Below are 17,935 nucleotides of genomic sequence, written 5' to 3'. Positions count from 1 at the left end.
CTCATTTTGCAAAGCTGGAAGGCGCCTGGGTCGCGCCCCCCGCGGCCCTCCGGCCGCTCCAGCTCCCCGCAGCCTGCCGGGACCGGGGACGGGGCAGCATCCGCGCGGGGCCGGCGGCACGCTGACCCAAGCTGCTGCACTCCCGTCTCCCCACCTATTTTTCCTCCTCCCTCCTTCCAACCCTCGTTTGCCCCCTCTTTGTGCAGTTGCTGGTGGGATGTTGTCTGTTAGCTGGGATGTGCAGGAACTTCTCCAAAGTGCAAGTTAGGGTATTTTAAAGGGAAAAGCTCAGTTTCTGCCCGTCTCACAGTTCTTCTTGCAGTCCTTGCTCTGTTCTTGGACTGGCTCCAGGCACCCCCATTCCCTTCTAAATATTGGGACGAGCGGGTATATTTAGAAATATTGTAACTACATAATAACACGTCTTCTTAGTGATGAAAAGGGCAAACTTGGGTAACTAGGAAGCAGTTTATAAACAGCCCAAAATAGATGTGAGCTTTGCCCTAAATTCTCCGCACTGGGGAGCCAAATTCACATCTTGGTGATGCATTAATTAATCTTCATTTTGTATTGCTAGCGAGTAAAAGTATACCCCAAGTTCAACAGTGGGGCTTGGGACAGTGCCTCTCTCCGGATGCGCTCAACAAGGCCTTCTTGTAGGTCCATGTAATAAACTAATATTCACGAGGAGATGAATTAAGAGGTGATTTCTAATAGCTCGTGGCTCTTTACTGTAGCGGGCAAAGACATGCTGACAGAGAAATCTAGGTTAGAAACATGCTGCAAAGTTGAAGCAGTGGCATTAACCGAAGGATGATTTACCTGGGAACACGGCTGACTTGCTATCACTTGGAATCTTTGTATCATGCCTGGGATTTCTCTTTAGAAGAGGAAAAGCTGTTTGTGCCAGGGGATGGGGGCTCAATGCGGGTGTCTCTGCAGGATGGGTTTCTCTGACAGCTGAGCTGTATGAGGAGATGGGTTTTGTGAGAGCTGCTCTGGTTTTGCCCAGTTCTTCCTCTGCTGTTGGTGACATCTTCTTTAAAAAGCATGTATCTATGCGTACAGCGCTATGATACACACCCTGGAGATACCTCCATCTTTCCCGTTGGCATTCGGTCACTCCTAAACCCCCTCAGGGGTACCTTTGCCGGGAGGGACCTGGCTGAGGAGAGCTACCCCGTGGGAAGGACCACCGCTCCATGTGAACCATGCGTGCCGTGGGACCAGGTGCTTTGGTGGACGAGTGCTCCTTAGCAGTTGCCATATCCGTAGCAGGAGGTTTTCCTTTTCAAAGCATGCCACAAAGTCCACCTGCTGCTGTTCTTGGCTCTCCTTGGATTCCCACCTGGCCTTACTGCAGGGCCCAGGTGGCTCCAAAACACTGAGCACCTGGTGGCAGAGGCAGCCCCTCCTTGTGCTGTCCTTCTCCAGCACCGCCGTCTTCCCTGGGAACGGATGGAGCCTCCTTCCCTCAACTTCACCCGTAAGAGGGGACACCTGGATGTCCCGGTCCCAGGCCTGCCTCCCAACGGGGCTGCACTGATTTCATGCTGCTTCAAGCAGGGATGGCTGGGAAAATGCATGGGAATTGCATGCGGGGGCATTATCCTACTGATGGAGGGGATTCATTCCAGGGCCACAAAACCACTTCTTTTAGCAAGATGCTTCCACACGTGGCGGACGTCTCTTTCCATGTAAGCCTAGGGACCAGCTTCTTGGAGGAGAAGGCTCTGAATAGGAGACTTTGGATGCCAGGACAGCTGTGCACAGCCAGGCTGTGCATAGTGCCGATGGTCCTTGCATTTTTGTCTCCTGAAGGTTGAACACCCTTCCCACAGGAGAAGTTGAGGTGGCTCAGGCAAGTGCCTTCCAACACCTTTCGCCTTCCTCTCGGATGTCCCGCTCCCCACACACACTCCTGCGCAGACAAGACGCCCTCCTGTGCCGGGTCCATGCATCCTTATCCTCACAGGCTGCTTTGCCTGGCCCTGGGGACATCCTTGTGTCCCCAAGCAGCACCCTTCGCTGTAGGCTGCATACAGCTGACAGCGAGTGGTGCGACAACGTTCCTCCCGGCTGGGTTTTGATGCTGAGGGAAAAAGCAGTGACCTTGGAAGTAGTTTACTTAATCCAAATGCAGCATGTTTGAGGGATGCTGGTGCCAGAGGGCAGCTGGTCCTATTGCCATGGGTAAGGATCACAAAACTCCTTGGGAAGGTCTTGTATAAAGTCCTGCCACCCTTTCTAACTTGCTGGGGTGTGTGCGTGTAGGCTTGGCGCTCGCTGCTGGGTGGTATTTAATCCAGTTACTGGTGGCTATATGTGGAGGGGGACACCGTGAAAAGTGGAGATCCCTACCAATGAGCCCTTCTTCAACACCACGGAAAAACAAGTTAGTATTTAAATTTCTTATTAATGCTCAAAGCTTGTCATCTTTTCATGAAAATATCTGGAGGAAAAACAAGCTCCACATTTAAATAGCTGGGACGGACTCAAGGGAAATTGCAAACAAGGGAAAAGAAGTGGTTGTATCATTCTTTAAGCATCTTACCAGCCTGTGACTAACACATATGTATTTAAACTCTGCTGTTCTGTTTATCAGCCAGTTCTGTCAATATGCCAAGACTGTTCCTTCTCTCTTCCAAGATTCTTCACCAATTCCCGGCTCTTGCCTTTCTTTTAACCGTGTCCTGGGCAGGTCTCTAGCAGTCTGGGTGCCTGCTTTTCCCTCATCAGAACAAGCTGTTGTTCTGCCCAGCTCCTGGCCTCCAAAAGAGGTGTAAGGGGTGAGTGACGCTGGGGCATCCTTTCTCCTGGTGCTTCTCCAGCAGCACCCAGCTCACGCTGGGGTGGGCAAGGGACGACGGTGTGAGTCCTTCCACCAGCACAATGGCTCCCTGGTCTTTGCATTACTCCCATGGACGATAGCCAGGGAGATCCAAAATAGTCACACATTTTGAAAGAAACCAAAGGTATTGAGTCGTTCCTATTTGGTCCTTAAAGGAGGCCACAGATGGTCTCTGCTTTGTGGCCTCTCCAGCCTGCTGCAGAGCAGCCCATCCAGGAAAGCCCTTTTATTTGTCACCTTTTGTCGTTCAAAAATGAAAACTGCCGTTGTCTGCACTCGGATGTTTCGTTCTTCATTTCTGAAAACGTACCAACCCTGTAACGAGAAGCACGAGCATCAGAAGCGAGAGCTGTCAGCTAGCAACAGATGATAAAACAGACCTCCAAGGCAAAAAGAGAAGCAGGAGTGATCCCGTGACAGATAACGGAAGGATCTGCAGTGAGGAGAACAGCTGAAGCAAGCGAGGTGGCAACGCACCCAGGTTTGAACTGCATTTCTGAACAAACGGCGTGAGAAGGAACCAACACCGCCAAATCGGTGTTTTTGTAACGCCGCTGGGAAACGGTGGCAGAAACCTTGTTTTGCTGCGACCGGGGCGAGTGGCAGCACAAAGCGTTCCCAGCGACTTGTAGGTCGCGCTGAAGGCACACTCTGTCTGGGAGATAGGCGCTCCATCTAAGGGCACAAGCGGGGAAAAAAAGCTGAATTTCTAGTCAGTCTGAAAAAAACCAAGAGTAAAAAGTTGAGTTCTATATTTACATGAACCACAACTGGGATGCAGATAAATCCATGGAAATGCTTGGAGTCTTTAGCTTATATGGGCCGAGCTGCCACAGACAGGGAGGTTTATTATCTGTTTATGTTGAGCTGATAAATAGACATACAGAGGAGGAAAAGAGCTGGGATCCTTTACGTATCACTTTCTTTCGCAGCGTTATGACATCATTTGCGTGCTAAAACGGTCTCGGTGACTCAGCTCCCAGCAGGACGCTGGGATTAACCGGTCGTGTCGCTCAAGCCCACCCTTTGCCGTGGTGGGAATCGCAGCACGGTGGAGCGAGGGGATCTCGCTTCGCAGGGGAGGAGGTATCAGGGCACTTGTTTTGAAGTCACGGCGTGGATAGCGGCAACGGCGGTGGACCAGCCACGCCATGAAGTGACACGAGTCCTGCCCGGTCCTTTCCTCTGCCCAGAGCACAGTGCAAACAAGGTTGAAAACAGACAGGAACAAGAGCTGCAGAAATGCAACAGGAGAGGCGGCAGCCCAGGGTCACAGAGGTGTTCTGGTGCCTGCAGCCCGTTGACGTTGGGTTGAGTAGCCCAGGGCTGAGACACAATATTTGGGTCGGGATTTACGCCGAGACCTGCCGGATGCTGCCGATGGGCTCCGAGCGGTCCTGCCTTCCATGGCAGAAGGCGGACGTGCCCGGCACGGGAACCGGCACCCGCACAGCCATGAGAGCTGCCCGCAGCAGAAAGGGAGCCGCAGTTTGCTTCCTTTCAGGGAAGATCTTCAATTTCTAAGAACTAGAGATCATGACTCCTGGCATGCCCTGCTTTATCTCATTAAGTGCTGTGTTCTAGGCTACAGTTCCCACGTGGTGCAGGAGCCCAAGGAGCCAGTGCTCCTGTTTCTCATAAGCTATTTAAGGGTTTTGACCAGCAAACCAGCTCTCTGATTTTAGCAGGTAGGCGCCTGGGGCTGGGGCTCATCTCACCTGCTTCAAAGACCTTGATTCATCCTCTCACACTGGGTGCTCGCGGCCACCAGTGATGCCGTGGGGTGTCTGTGACGGTCCCATGGGCTGGCCGATGGGACCCATGGGAGACCTGCACCAGCAAGGGGCCTGGAGATGTTTTCCATGTAGTCCCAGGAGGCTGGGAGCCAGAGTCCTGCTTCTCAAGCATCCAGCCCCCCGTGATGCAGAGGACAGGAGATAGGATTTAAGACTCGCCAGGGCTGAATTGCAGTTTTTCTGTTCCTAAAAATCTGAGGAATGCTCTTCGTGGGCTGCCTGCAGAAAGTGTGCCGGGCAAAAATCCAGCCTTGAGGTGGCCGTGGTGTGAATCGCTGATGTTCACTGCCCTTTGCAACCTCTGCCGAAGAGGGGGCGATCAGAGAAAAGGTCTCATCTTGGGGATATCCAGTTCGGCCATGGCAGTGCCAGGAGAAGGGGCTGGGAATACAACGGATGGAAGAGAAAAACCCTGACTTCTAAAACCAGATTTTGTTAGAGAAGCGAAAGTTTCCATTTGAGTATCCAGCGGCTTTAAGGGCTTTCTGGAAAATGGCTGCATGTCACTGTGGAAGGGCTAGAGCTATTCTATTAAAAGAAACCCAGTTGAAATGTTTGTTATCGGCCTTAATTCAGCAATGAAGGCAGAGCAAGACAAAAGTCAGGGCCAGACAGTCTCTGGAGAACAGCGCTGCATCTCAGGAGGAGGATGTTTTTAAAAACATTGGCCTGGGGAGTGCAAAGAGACAGTGATATTTGGGGTCAGAAAGGTCTGAGCAGAAGGGAAGGGGAATAACTGAGTTCCTCGTTAAAATAACAGAGTAATGGCTGAGGCGGGACAGGGCAAGAAGTTGTTTACATCGCTCTGGGCTTTAGCACATAGAGCACGGCCTGGGGGGTCATCCTAGGTCTGCGTGTGTCCCTGTGCTGGAAGATGAGGTACTTTCACCCTTGCTTCATGCCAAAAGAATCCAAACGTGCCAAGAGAGAAACTCTTTGCTGCCTGGGAGTGGTCCTACCAGGGAGCCCGTCGGGGCCAGAGCTCTGCGGGGCATACAGGGGGTGCGAGCAGGGTATCTCACGGTACCGGCCCATGATGTTTGGTCTTAGCTAAGGACCAGGAGGGTTGCCCTGGCACTGCTGCAGGTAGAGCAATGCCAGATCCCCTTGTGAGTGGGTGGGTGTCACATAGACCTGGACTCGGCTGTCCTGGGCAAGCAGGGTCAGCAGAAGCCTGGCGGTCCCACTTCCTCCGGTAGTCTCTGGCAATCCAGGTTTAGTAGTTCTCAGGACTCGGCCAAGGACGCAGCTTTTTTTCCAGGAATGTCCTTGGCTCTGAATTGTCCCTGAGTTACTCAAAACTGGCCAAGGAACGGAGGAAAGGAGCAGCTTGGCCAGCTTGTGTGGTTTAGCTTGGCTCCAGCAACCCTCTCACATGCCTAGAGCGTAATGGCAATGGGTACCCAAATACCCAGGAGCGTCAAGTGCAAAACAACCTGCCTTTGCCCACGGGCCACCTCAAGGGACTTCTCCATGCAGTGGGACAGTCTCAGGAGACATCCCTGTCCCCTGGGAGCTCTCACGTGGCTTGTGCCCAACCTCCTCAGCCCTCTTCACCCACGGTCACACTGAGGTGTGGTGGGATGCTGGTGCCTCACTCACAGCCTCTGGCTGGGATTTGGGGTAGCTGGGCAGGACGGAGGGGGCATTGGGGCTCCTTTAGAGCCCACGCAACTAGGTACTAGCTAGGTGTCTCCAGAGGATGATGCAGATGCCCAAGGTTGGAGCTGTGGGTTAAACCTCATGAGGTTTAACAAGGCCAAGTGCAAGGTCCTGCCCCTGGGTCGGGGCAACCCCCGGTATCAATACAGGCTGGGGGATGAAGGGATGGAGAGCAGCCCTGCCGAGAAGGACTTGGGGGCACTGGTGGGTGAAAAGCTGGACATGAGCCAGCAATGTGCGCTCGCAGCCCAGAAGGCCAATTGTATCCTGGGCTGCATCCAAAGCAGCGTGGCCAGCAGGGCGAGGGAGGGGATTCTGCCCCTCTGCTCTGCTCTGCTGAGACCCCCCCTGGAGCACTGCCTCCAGCTCTGGAGCCCTCAGCATGAGAAAGACACGGACCTGTTGGAGCGGGTCCAGAGGAGGCCACAAAAATGATCAGGGGGATGGAACACCTCTGCTATGGAGAAAGGCTGAGAGAGTTGGGGTTGTTCAGCCTAGAGAGGAGAAGGCTTTGGGGAGACCTTATTGCAGCCTGTCAGTACTTAAAGGGGGCTTATAAAAAAGATGGCGGCAGACTTTTTAGCAGGGCCTGTTGCGACAGGAGAAGGGGCAATGGCTTTAAACTAAAGGGGGGTAGATTCAGACTAGATATAAGGAAGACATTTTCTACACTGAGGGTGGTGAAGCACTGGCCCAGGTTGCCCAGAGAGGTGGTGGATGCCCCATCCCTGGAAACATTCCAGGTCAGGCTGGACGGGGCTCTGAGCAACCTGATCTAGTGGAAGATGTCCCTGCCCATGGCAGGGGGGGTGGACTAGATGGCCTTTAGAGGTCCCTTCCAAGCCAAACTATTCTATGATTCTATGATCTCAGAGTCTCATGATGGCTCTGGAGACCTTTGTAGGACTCGGCAGCATGTGTAGGACAGACTGAAACCCCTCAGGCAGTGATACCAGATTGGCTTGTTAGTTATGGATCCGTAATTATGCCTTAAACCCCCTACTTCAGATAACCAAACCCAGCTTCCTTCCCTTGCCAGTCTGGTCTAGGAGCCCCCAGCTGACCGACAGTTTTTAGGGAGCTGTCTGTCAGAGGTCGCCCCTTGTCCCTGGGGCTTCCCCACTTCCCGGCTCTCCCACCTCCAAAAGCCCCTCAGGATTTGCTGGTGGGTGCCTGTTGCCTAAGCCATGCCCTGCCAAGAGTCGAACTGGAAAATGTCCTGTTGGCTGTGGGAGAAGTTTATTATCCCAGCAGAGGCTGGGAGAAAGGGACAGTCTCTTGGCCTGGACTTTATCCCCCATCCCTACATCTCTAGAGGGATTCTGGTTGGTTTGCAAGGAGCACGGCTCTGAGTGGAGAGTCTCCGTTGGTGGTAAAAGCCATGTGCCAGGCAGCCAGCACGCCGAAACGGCTCTGCTGGTGGCGTTGCTGGAGAGGAGGGAGGCAGCGAGCCGCAAAGAGAAGACTCATGGGCTCCAGTGGGCTCCAGTGTACATGCAGAAATTACCCCGTGTGGCTGAAATAATTGCTGGATTAATTTAAGTTCAGCTGGTCCAGTTGTCCTTCAGCAGACGCCTGCGTCTTGGTTTAGGAGGGCCATGCACTGGTGTAGGGCAGTTTGGTTACAAGCAGTGATAACTCCTTGGTGCTTGCAAGAGTGTAGGCGCAAGACTTGTGCCTACAAGTGGACATGCAGCTCAACTGACTTAGCTAAATAGGTGCCATTTCCACGTGCGGGCAGTTTCTGAAGGCGCCGACGCTTGCCTCTCGCTTTGCTCCATGTTTTCCCCTTATATTCCTCAAGCACAGACGTCCCCATAGCTGCACACAGGCGAGGACCGTGCCCCTCTGCTCGGGTGTGTGTGAAGCCCGTGTCCCCATTGCCATCCACAGCAAGCAGCAGCTGGAGCCATCAGCCACGTTGGAGCTAACCCTGGATTTTCCAGCGGTGCTGATGGTTGGGGTGGGCCTGATCCTGGTTCAGGCTTCCCCTCTTGTGCTCCTGATGCTCTTATATCAGCTGGGGGGTGATGTCTCACAGCTGTGGGATGATATCTCGCAGGTGGCTTCCAGAGGCCACCAGAGCTGCAGGTGACATTAGAGACCGAGTCAGTGTCAAGCCTGCAGGTTGAGTTCACTATTTCTGGAGCTGTTTTAACATGAACTGCAGGTGCAGCTTTGGCCCTGAGATCTTTTGCTGACAGTCCTGTTTCCTCCTGGGGTGCAGCGTGCCACGTGCCCCCAGCAGTGACCCTCACGGAGGAGCCGTCCTGGACTACTCCGCCTTCCCCCTTTCAGCCAAGCCCTCCTTGAACCCAGATGGGGCACAGCTCCCTGGAGCCAACACGGAGCTGCTCGGCAGCACACGCTCCCCAAGGTTTCCATCCTTACATCTTGTTCTTCAGCTGAGCCAAGCTCATGGCTCGTGGTGGGGTAATCTGGGCCATGAGGGACTCTTCCCAGGACATATCTCTGAAAATAACTGCAGGCTGGTGAAAGCTGGCCCCTTCCAAAGAAAAAACATTTCTTCTACAAATGCATTTCCATATGTCCCCTCTGCCAGGGACTGATGTAACAGCAGCAGCCAGGCCACAAACTGCCCCTTCCCTCCAGCTTGGGTACAGGTTTTGCGAGTCCCTGGATAACCCATCCTTTCCTCTCCTCTCCAGCGGGTTCCCCTTTCACTTAGGAACCTGCTTGTGGGCACAGCGGGGTGACCGGCTCTCATTCGCCGTGCTGAGCAGCCAGATCGATACCTACCACCCAAGCAGCGATTTTCTACCCCGAAACAAGCTGTGGGGCTCTCAGGGCAGGAGGCGAGAACCTCGCTCCACCATCACATCCCCACCACCCGCAGCAGATCTCGGCAGCCCCTCTGCTCCGCTCTGCTCCCACCCATCCCCGGCTCGGCCGGCTGCTCCGTCCCCAGCCCCATCCCTTGCTCAGCGTCGGGAGCGGTGCTGCGAATGCTCAGATTCCAGGCAAGAAGTTCCCAGTCTCCTTTGCCTTTTAAGGAAACATCTGAGTGGGTTTGAGGGTTACAAATGCTAACAAGCAATGGCAACACTCATTTTAGTCTATTTAGAGGAAACGGGAAGGCATTTCAGTTCATCAAAACACTGGTGATTAATCAGCCAAGTACCAGGCTGTTTTCATTAGGCTTATTTTTAAAGGTCTGACACGCTGTGTAAAAATATTCCCCTAATAATCGTGCTCGCAGCAGAGGGAATGGCACAGGAGGGGGTGCAGCGGCACTGGTTTCTAGGTATCCAAGGTAAATATGTCAGCGCAGCAGAGAGGAGCGAGCAGGCAGGACTCAAGATGGCAATGGAGAGGGTGCAGGGCTGGCGCTGGCCGCTGCAGATGGAGACAGCCCGGCTGGTGGCCTGGGCTGCAGGAGAAGGTGCGCTGGTGGCTGCGGGGACAGCCAGGGTTTCAAGACCAGGGGGAGGGATGCATTTCTCTCTCTCTTCTTCTGCATCATCCTGCCATGCAGCTCCTCTGCCGAGCACCAGGAGCTGGAGCAACGTGCTTCATTTCCAGCCCGGAGGTGAGGACCTCTGCACCCTCACCATCGAGCAGAGCTTGGGCCGGTGTCACCAGCCGCGGTTGGCACCTGCAGTGGAGCTGGGGTGGTGGGACACACCGAGAGCCTGGGGATGGGTGCAAAGGCAGGAGGGGACGAAGGCACGCTCCCTCCTGGGCACACGCGTGGCCTCAGGCAGGGCCAAGAGCAGCTTCTGACCTGGCTTTAGGGATGTCCCCAGTCTCCCCAAAGGGATGGAGAGTCTCGTGCAGGCAGTGGCAGATGGGTGAGAGTGACCCTTGGTTTTAGAAACACAGATCTGATTTCTTGCCTGGAAGTTTTTGCTCCCGGATGTCCCCAGTCTCCCCAAAGGGATGGAGAGTCTCGTGCAGGCAGTGGCAGATGGGTGAGAGTGACCCTTGGTTTTAGAAACACAGATCTGATTTCTTGCCTGGAAGTTTTTGCTCATTCCTCCCCTTCTGCTGCTGCTGCTGCTGATGGAGCCAGGCGCTTGCAGAGGGTCTTCCCCAGCAGGGACAGGGGTGCCACGATCAAGGCAGCTCTTGCCCCAACTGCATTAAATGAAACAGCTTGAACACCTCTTACCTCTTGCTACCGGCCAGCACTTTCTGCAAGAACTTGCAGCTCTTTGACAGGATCCTTCCAGGGCATCCCAAATTTGCTGGACACACGTGACCCTGCAAACGCTGCCCGCGGTGGCAGTAACACCCGCAGCCGGTCACTGCACATCCGTTGCCTTCCCTTTTTCCCCTGGCCGGGGGCAGAGCTGGCTCCTCTTCCCCCAGCTCTTTTCGCATGTCCTGCTCTCTGGCTCCAGTCCCCTCCTTCCCGCAGACCTGCCCCACGCCGCAGCACCTGGACATGTGGCAACACATCCGTGGATGGAAGCTTTAATGAGAACAGCACTAATGATGTGATAACAAGACGTTCCCAGCACTTGCTACAGCGGCTTTGCTAAGCAGGGATTTGCTATGCATCTTATTTTGCTCTAGTTTCATCCTGTTTGGAGAAATCCATTGCCTTCTCTGAGCATGGGAGATGTTGTAGGTCCTCTCCAGGGTTTTCCTCCCTTTCTCCAAGATTTGCTCGTTCCTGGCCAAAGCCTTTGCTCTGCTTGGTCTTGGATGGCTCAGGCAGCTTAGGGGAGACTCAGGGCTCCCCACTATCCAGTTGTGTGAGCTCGAGCTGGGAAGGAGAAGGCTTTTTGGAGAGCTTGGTGTGGAGATGAGGCTGCTGGCTCGGACTCGAGGAGTGCTCAGCCTGTGGACACAGAAGAGCTGCAGAGCCCTGGGGGTGCAACTGTCCCTTCTCACAGGAACCTGCAAGAAACCTCCAACCTGGGACATCCCCAAACACCTTTGAAAGGCACCGTTGGGCATGGGTGTGGGGGGACAGAGCGAGGCAGCAGAGTCCTCATCCCCCACACACCCCCTGCCCAGCCTCCTGCCAGAGCAGACATGGCTCTTCCTTCACCGAGGTGCTTCAGGATGTCACTGAGCATCCTTGCACCATCCCAGCCCTGGGAACAGGGCACGTCTTGGCGAGAAGGGCCGCTGGGTCAGTGCCAGAGGAGGTGGCATCGCCTGCTCCCTGCAGCCCCTGGGACAGGGGGGTGCTGGCATCGGGGCGCCTCTGGGAGCCCCATCCCTGGTCTTTGGGGTTTGCAGCAGCGAGGGGCTGTGTGGACGGGCTCTGTAGGGGTCTGGCATATGCCTTTCTGTCGCCTGTTTAGGTCCGTGCAGGGGAGCCAAGAAATCTCTTAACTAAATACACAGCTCTCTCGTCCCAGATGGCATCTGTTCATACGCCAGGTACAAACAGTCCCCGCGGCTGCCCCGCTCACAGCCAGGCCAGTTCGTTCCACAAAAAAGCAGTCCCCGAGGGCCAGCAGTGCCACGCGCTGGGAAGGCAGACCCGCACTCTGCCCCGGCACGGACACCACCGGGGCCTGGGCAGGGGAAGACACTGCAGCCAGGGCATCGTCCGGAGGAGGCTGCAGACCAGGGTCTCTGGACTCTGATTTGGGGATTCAAGGCACTGGGTGAAGCCACGGTGCTGTCCTAGCCCTGGGAGGGTCCTGGGAGCTCCTAAAGGCATCACAGCTGCATCTCCCAGAGGCATCTTTCTTCCTCCTTTCCCTGAAGTCCTAAAGTCCCCCCAGCAAGTGTGACATTCACTCTGCCACCCTCGCCTTGGTGCTTCCTCTTCCTCCTGCAGCCAGCATCACTGTCAGGTCGCCAGCATCGCTATGGTCAAGCTGAGGACGCCCAGATTAATCCCGCAGCTGTAGATCTGAGCCTGACCTAACCGGGCTCCCAGCTAGCAGTGTCTCAGCACGTCACCCTCTGCTCATCTCCGGACAGAAACACCACGGCACCGGCTGGCACGCAGAGCCGAGCCGTGCTGCTGAAGCCAGGCACCCAGGAAGAGCTGGGCCAGCCGCGAGGGACAGGAGGTGCATGCTCCCCGGCTGCGGAGCAGGGAGAAGGAGGTTTAAACTGCCAAACCCAGACCCAGACTTTACGGTAGGATCCTCCCCTGCACAGCAAACGTGGTCCCAATGTCAGGGGTTCATCTGTCTTCCGTTCTCTGTTCGCAGCATCGGCTCATCTCTGGTGGGAGCGGAGGTGTCTCATATCTGATGTTCGGGGAGGTGAATCCTGCCCCGGTGACCTGCTCCTACTGCATTGCTGTAACAAAGTCTTGGTCGTGTGCCTGCGTCTCTCCAGGCACACGAGGAAGCGAATCCGGTGCCATAAGAAAACCAACAGGCTGGAAGGCTGCGTGCACCGAGCCGCCATCAAAGGCTTTGATTGCAGAAGCAGAACGTGTCGAAACGGTGCTGATGGGAGGCTCTTCCCAGCCCCATCGGCCATGGGTGAAGACTGCAACGAGGCATTCGTTGTGTCCTGGAGCTGCCGGTGCTGGTCGTGGTCAGCAGCAATGCACAGGACAGGCCGTGCCAAGGGCGAGGCTCAGGTGCTTGAGAGAAGTACCAAAAATTACGTGAAAAGGGGGTTTGACTGACAAGGGGCAAATGATCAAATGGCCCTAAAGCCTGAAGGGAAAGAGGAAAATCCTTTGCTGCCAGAGGCAGTTTGTAAGTAAATAGCCATCAAGTCTTGGGGTTGCATCCCTCTGCATGCAGGGAGGATGTACTCGCTGCCTGAAGGTCAGCGTTGGAGAGCCGAAAGCCAGACTAAGCTCCTCCGGCATATCGAAGTCCCGCGAACACAACAGTGGCATCGTGATAAGCGTAAAAGCAAAGGCAAAAATTGCTTTTGAAGAGTGAATATACAAGGAGGCAGACGAAACGAAAGCACTGATGCTCGCCAGCCCACTGAGGAATGAGCCGGCATCTTGGCTGGCCTGGAGATAAAAGAAGAAACTCGGGAGGTCCAGGGCACTGCTGCATGACTTCTGGGCACAGGGAGACGGGGAGATCCCAGGGGCAGGGGAAGGGGGTGCCAGCTGCAGTGGCACGGCTTTGCTTAACCCACACGGCAAAATCTGCATCCTTCCCCAAGACCGCCCCGGGTAAGCTCTCCCCTCCTATGCTGCCTTTGGGCACTGGAAGAAGGTGCGCTGGGAAAACATCATGCGATTACAGAGCAATAAACGCCGTGTCCCCATTTCCTTGGTTTTCTCCAGGGAGCTGAAAAATGCAAACTCATTTTAAGTCCATTAAAATGGACTCCATTGAGAGGAGGCCCGTTCCAGAGGGTTGGGTGCAACTGCTTCATCAGCAGTGTCACCTGTGTCACCGGCTGTGGACGCTCCCCTGCTTGCACACGCGTCCAGGCCAGCACGGGAAGCGTGTTGGGCTCCAGACCGGGCAAAGCTGCAGAGCATCCAGCTGGAAACCATTTCGGAAAGCTGGGAAAGCACCTGGGGTTCACAGGGGTGTAGGCACTAGATCCATCCCTGGTTAAAAGGGTAATTAAAAAGAGGATAACAGAAGGTGATTAAAAAGAGGATAACTCGTAGGAGGTACGATAGGAAGGGGTCAAACAGCGCAGTCTGCTAAGGGAGATGCATCCTGCCGCTTGTTAGGTTATCGTCTGTTCACTGGGGGTGAAGGAGGGCATCCCGCAGACCTCTGGAGCCCTTTGGGAAGGGACTGGAGGCAGAAGGAGAGCAGAGATGCCTTGGAGAGCTGCAGCAGGACCTCGGCACGCCTGGGTCCTGCAGGCTCTGCCTACATTCGGGCCACTCGGATGCTGAACCCTCCCCTGGACCCGGGACCTCGGCTGGGTTAAATTTTCCTCTTCCAAAGCACAACCACAGGCTGCAGTGTGTGAACATGTGGTGGTAAATCACTCAGGTGAGATGGAGGAGACTCTGACCCGTATTCAGGGCTAAACCATCATGATTTGGAGCAGGTCGCTTACCTCCCTGAAGAGTCCTGGCTGCGGGTCTGTCCCCTGCCACGGCACAGACCAGCGCTAGCTGTCCTCGTGCTCCCCCACGGCACCTCCCCGTTGCCTCCTGGGGACCCTGCCCGATGCTCTCACCGGGTTTCTATCATAAATGCCTGGTTTAGGGCAGTTCATCCCTCATAGGCGTAGTCTAAGACCGTCCTGAGACCGGACTGTCCTGCATCCTCCCGCGCATCTTCCCTGGCTGCGGTGCTGCCCCGTGGGTCCCCGTGGCTGCTCTTGTGTGACAGAGGTGCAGAGTTGGTGACAATGATACTGGGGTGGCGAGTCTGGAGGTCGGAGGCATCTGTCTCTGTAACGCCTCGGTGTTTTTCTCTTGTTAGGAAAGCAGATCGAGCGAGAAGAATAAGGGAGCCAAGAATGAAGAAGAAAAGGGAAAGGAAGCTCCTTCCAAAGACCTGGCCCAGAAACGAGATACAAAAGTGGGGAAAGACCCTAAAAAGGAAGAAATTGTTCAGAAAACGGACCCAAAAGTTAAAGCTGAGGCTGCGACCAAGACCAAAGAGAAGGCTATCAACGACAAAGTCAAGGCCATGGAGAAAAAGCTGATGGGGAAGGACAAAAAGGAGGAAGAGAAGGGCCCAGCATGGAAGAAGGACATGGGGAAGTATAAAAAGGAGGAAGAAAAGGGCTCAGCATTAAAGGATGCAGGGAAGGAAAAAAAGGGGGAAGAAAAGGGCCCAGCATTAAAGAAGGATGCAGGGAAGGATAAAAAGGGGGAAGAAAAGGGCTCAGCATTAAAGAAGGATGCATGGAAGGATAAAAAGGAAGAAGAGAAGGGCTCAGCAGCAAAGAAGGAGACAGGGAAGGACAAAAAGGAAGAAGAAAAGGGTTCTGCATTGAAGAAGGGCACAGGGAAGGACAAAAAGGAGGAGGAGAAGAGTTCAGGATCAAAGAAAGAGGCAGAAAAAGACACAAAGGGAGAAGATAAGAAAGAAAAAGATAAAAAAGAAGAGCAAAAGAGTTCAGCTTTGAAAAAATCAAAGGCAGACGAGAAGGAGAAATCCCAGCCAGAGGCAGAAAAGGCAGCGGAGGGGAAACAGGAGGCCAAGGCAGCGGCCGAGAGCAGCCCCTCCAAGCCCACCACCGGCAGCTCCCCAGATCAGGCCAAGGATGACGAAGCCTCCAGCATTTTCGATGAGCTCATCGAGAAGGTGAAGAACAACGATGCCGAGGTCACCGAAGTGAACGTGAACAACTCGGACTGCATCAACAACGAGACCCTGGTGCGCTTCACCGAGGCCCTGGAGTTCAACACCGTGGTCAAGCTGTTCGCCTTGGCCAACACCCGTGCCGACGACCACGTGGCCTTCGCCATCGCCATCATGCTGAAGTCCAACAAGGTGCTGACGAGCATCAACCTGGACTCCAACCACATCACGGGCAAGGGCATCCTGGCCATTTTCCGGGCGCTGCTGCAGAACAACACACTGACGGAGCTGCGTTTCCACAACCAGCGGCACATCTGCGGGGGGAAGACGGAGATGGAGATCGCCAAGCTCCTGAAGGAAAACACCACGCTGCTGAAGCTGGGCTATCACTTCGAGCTGGCCGGACCACGCATGACAGTCACCAACCTGCTGAGCCGTAACATGGACAAACAGAGGCAGAAACGCCTCCAGGAGCAGAAACTGGCACAGGAGCGTGGAGAGAAGAAAGACCTCCTGGAGGTGCCCAAGCCCGGAGCCCTGCCAAAGGGGTCCCCCAAGCCAGCCCCGCAGCCGTCCCCCAAGGCTTCCCCCAAAAGCTCTCCCAAGAAAGGGGGGGCGCCCGCCGCGCCGCCCCCACCTCCTCCTCCGCTTGCCCCACCGCTGATCAACGAGAACCTGAAGAACTCGCTCTCGCCGGCCACGCAGAGGAAGTTGGGAGACCGGGCGCTGCCGGTTCAGGAGAAGAACTCACGGGACCAGCTCCTGGCGGCCATCCGCTCCAGCAACCTCAAACAGCTCAAGAAGGCAAGTGCAGGGCCGTGGTGGGGTCGCCTCCAGGCAGCACCCGCGGGGTTAGTCTATGGGCTGAGATCTGAGGTCACGTCTGTTGCCACTTGGGTGGTGGAGAGGTGAGGGCCGTCCTTCTCTGGTGCAAGGTACGGAGCGGGGCGTCCGTGGTCCCAACCCCTGCGCAGAGCACATGGCGGGGGCAGATCCATCCCCTTGCTGAGCACACGGGGTGGGCAGATCCATCCTTTTGCACCATCCCTTGCAGAGCAGGTGGGGTCAGCAGATCCATCCCTTGGCAGAGCATCCAACAGGAGAAGATCCATCCCTTGGCAGAGAGCATGAAAGGGGCAGATCCATCCCTTGGCAGAGCCCCTGGGGTGGGCAGATCCACCTCGTTCCAGCAGTCAGGTTTGGCTCCAGGGTTTGGGACACAAGGAAGAAGCCAGCTTTAACCTATGACCCCGGGGGATGGAAATCCAGGACCTCCCCACGCAGAAAAGGAGTGGCGCTTAGCCGCAGCGAGGGAGGCTCACACGCACCCACGTGGACCGGTGTCCGTGCATGCAGGTAGCGGGTCCCACGGGCAGCAGCTCACCGAGCTCTTGCTGCCGCGTTGGCATGGCTGAGCCCACACCCCTGGGGGTGGGAGGGAGCCCGGGGTGGCCGGGGAGGCTGCGTCTCCAACGCTGGTCCCAGCATGATGCCTTGAAACATCTCACTTGCCTCAGATGGTTTGTGTCCCCGGCCGGGCTGCCCACGAGCTGGAGCGTGGGGACAACCAGCCTGGCCAAGAGGAGGAGATGTCCCTGGAGCGCTGAGCATCCCCAGCAGCAATGGAGAGAGGGGCCCAGCTCCACCACGGCGGGTCTGCATAGGGCCCCCGGCCCGTTCCAGCATCCCCTTTCATTGCTTCCTGCTCCCCCCGGGTAACGGGTTGTCTTCTCCGGCAGGTGGAGGTACCGAAGCTGCTGCAGTAGGGAGCGGGACAGCTTTCCCCCCGCAGCCCGGTGTGGCAGACCCCAGGACACTCGCCTTTCTCGTGACTGTTTCCATGACAAGCCCTTTGGGACCCTGCAGTGACCGACGCCGAGGAGCAGCGATCTCTCTGGGACGGACGGAGGAAGGGCCGGGCCCGAGGAGGGCCGGCACGGTCGTTCGATGCAGTGCAGGAGGAAGACGTTGTATTTATTATTTTTACGGTTGTGAAGCCTTCAAGCTCTTTCTTTTGCCAGCACCGTGCCCCGCTCTGCCCGGCCGCCTGGAGATGCCGAGGATAGAGGAGGGGTCTGCAGAGCCGATCCTTGCGGGAATCCCCGCTGGGCGCGTGCCGAAGGGGCTTGGCACCCTCCATCCCGGCTTACCGGCAGGGCCCCCCCGAGGTGGTCCAGCCTGGGACGAGCGGAGGTACCCTCCCAGCCTTGCTTTTGGCAGGGGACAGCCAGATCGTCGTCACGGCTTGCTCCCCCCACGGGGTCTCCGGGTGGCCGGGAGAGTTATGGGGCGCAGGCACAGCAGTGGGGTGACGGCTCGCGGGGTGCAGGCTCGATGTCGGGAGGAATCGGGGGGGTCAGAGAAGGGAGCAGCCAGGGAGAGAGGGGGGACGGAGGCGGTGGGGAGACGGGGCAGGAGGTGGAGCCGGGGCTGGAGCAGGGGGCTCGGGGCACCGCGCACAGACCCGCAGCGAGCCTTGCTTGGGGACC

At 56.0% G+C, this 17,935-nt stretch overlaps 1 protein-coding gene across 1 annotated transcript in view; it reads left to right on the top strand.

Annotated features, from left to right (window-relative positions):
* Positions 1–17,212, top strand: part of LMOD1 (leiomodin 1) — a 20,833-nt gene extending 3,621 nt beyond the window's left edge. The window contains exons 2-3 of the mRNA XM_009281901.1: positions 14,619–16,250; positions 17,186–17,212. Of these exons, the coding sequence (XP_009280176.1) occupies positions 14,619–16,250; positions 17,186–17,212 (1,659 nt within the window). The remainder of the gene's footprint in view (positions 1–14,618; positions 16,251–17,185) is intronic.
* The last annotated feature ends 723 nt before the right edge of the window (positions 17,213–17,935 follow it).

The sequence above is a fragment of the Aptenodytes forsteri genome, unplaced genomic scaffold, assembly GCF_000699145.1.
Source record: "Aptenodytes forsteri isolate BGI_AS27 unplaced genomic scaffold, ASM69914v1 Scaffold213, whole genome shotgun sequence".
NCBI classification, from domain to species: domain Eukaryota; kingdom Metazoa; phylum Chordata; class Aves; order Sphenisciformes; family Spheniscidae; genus Aptenodytes; species Aptenodytes forsteri.
The sequence above is the reverse complement of the archived record's forward strand: the minus strand, read 5'-3'. Positions and strand labels throughout refer to the sequence as shown.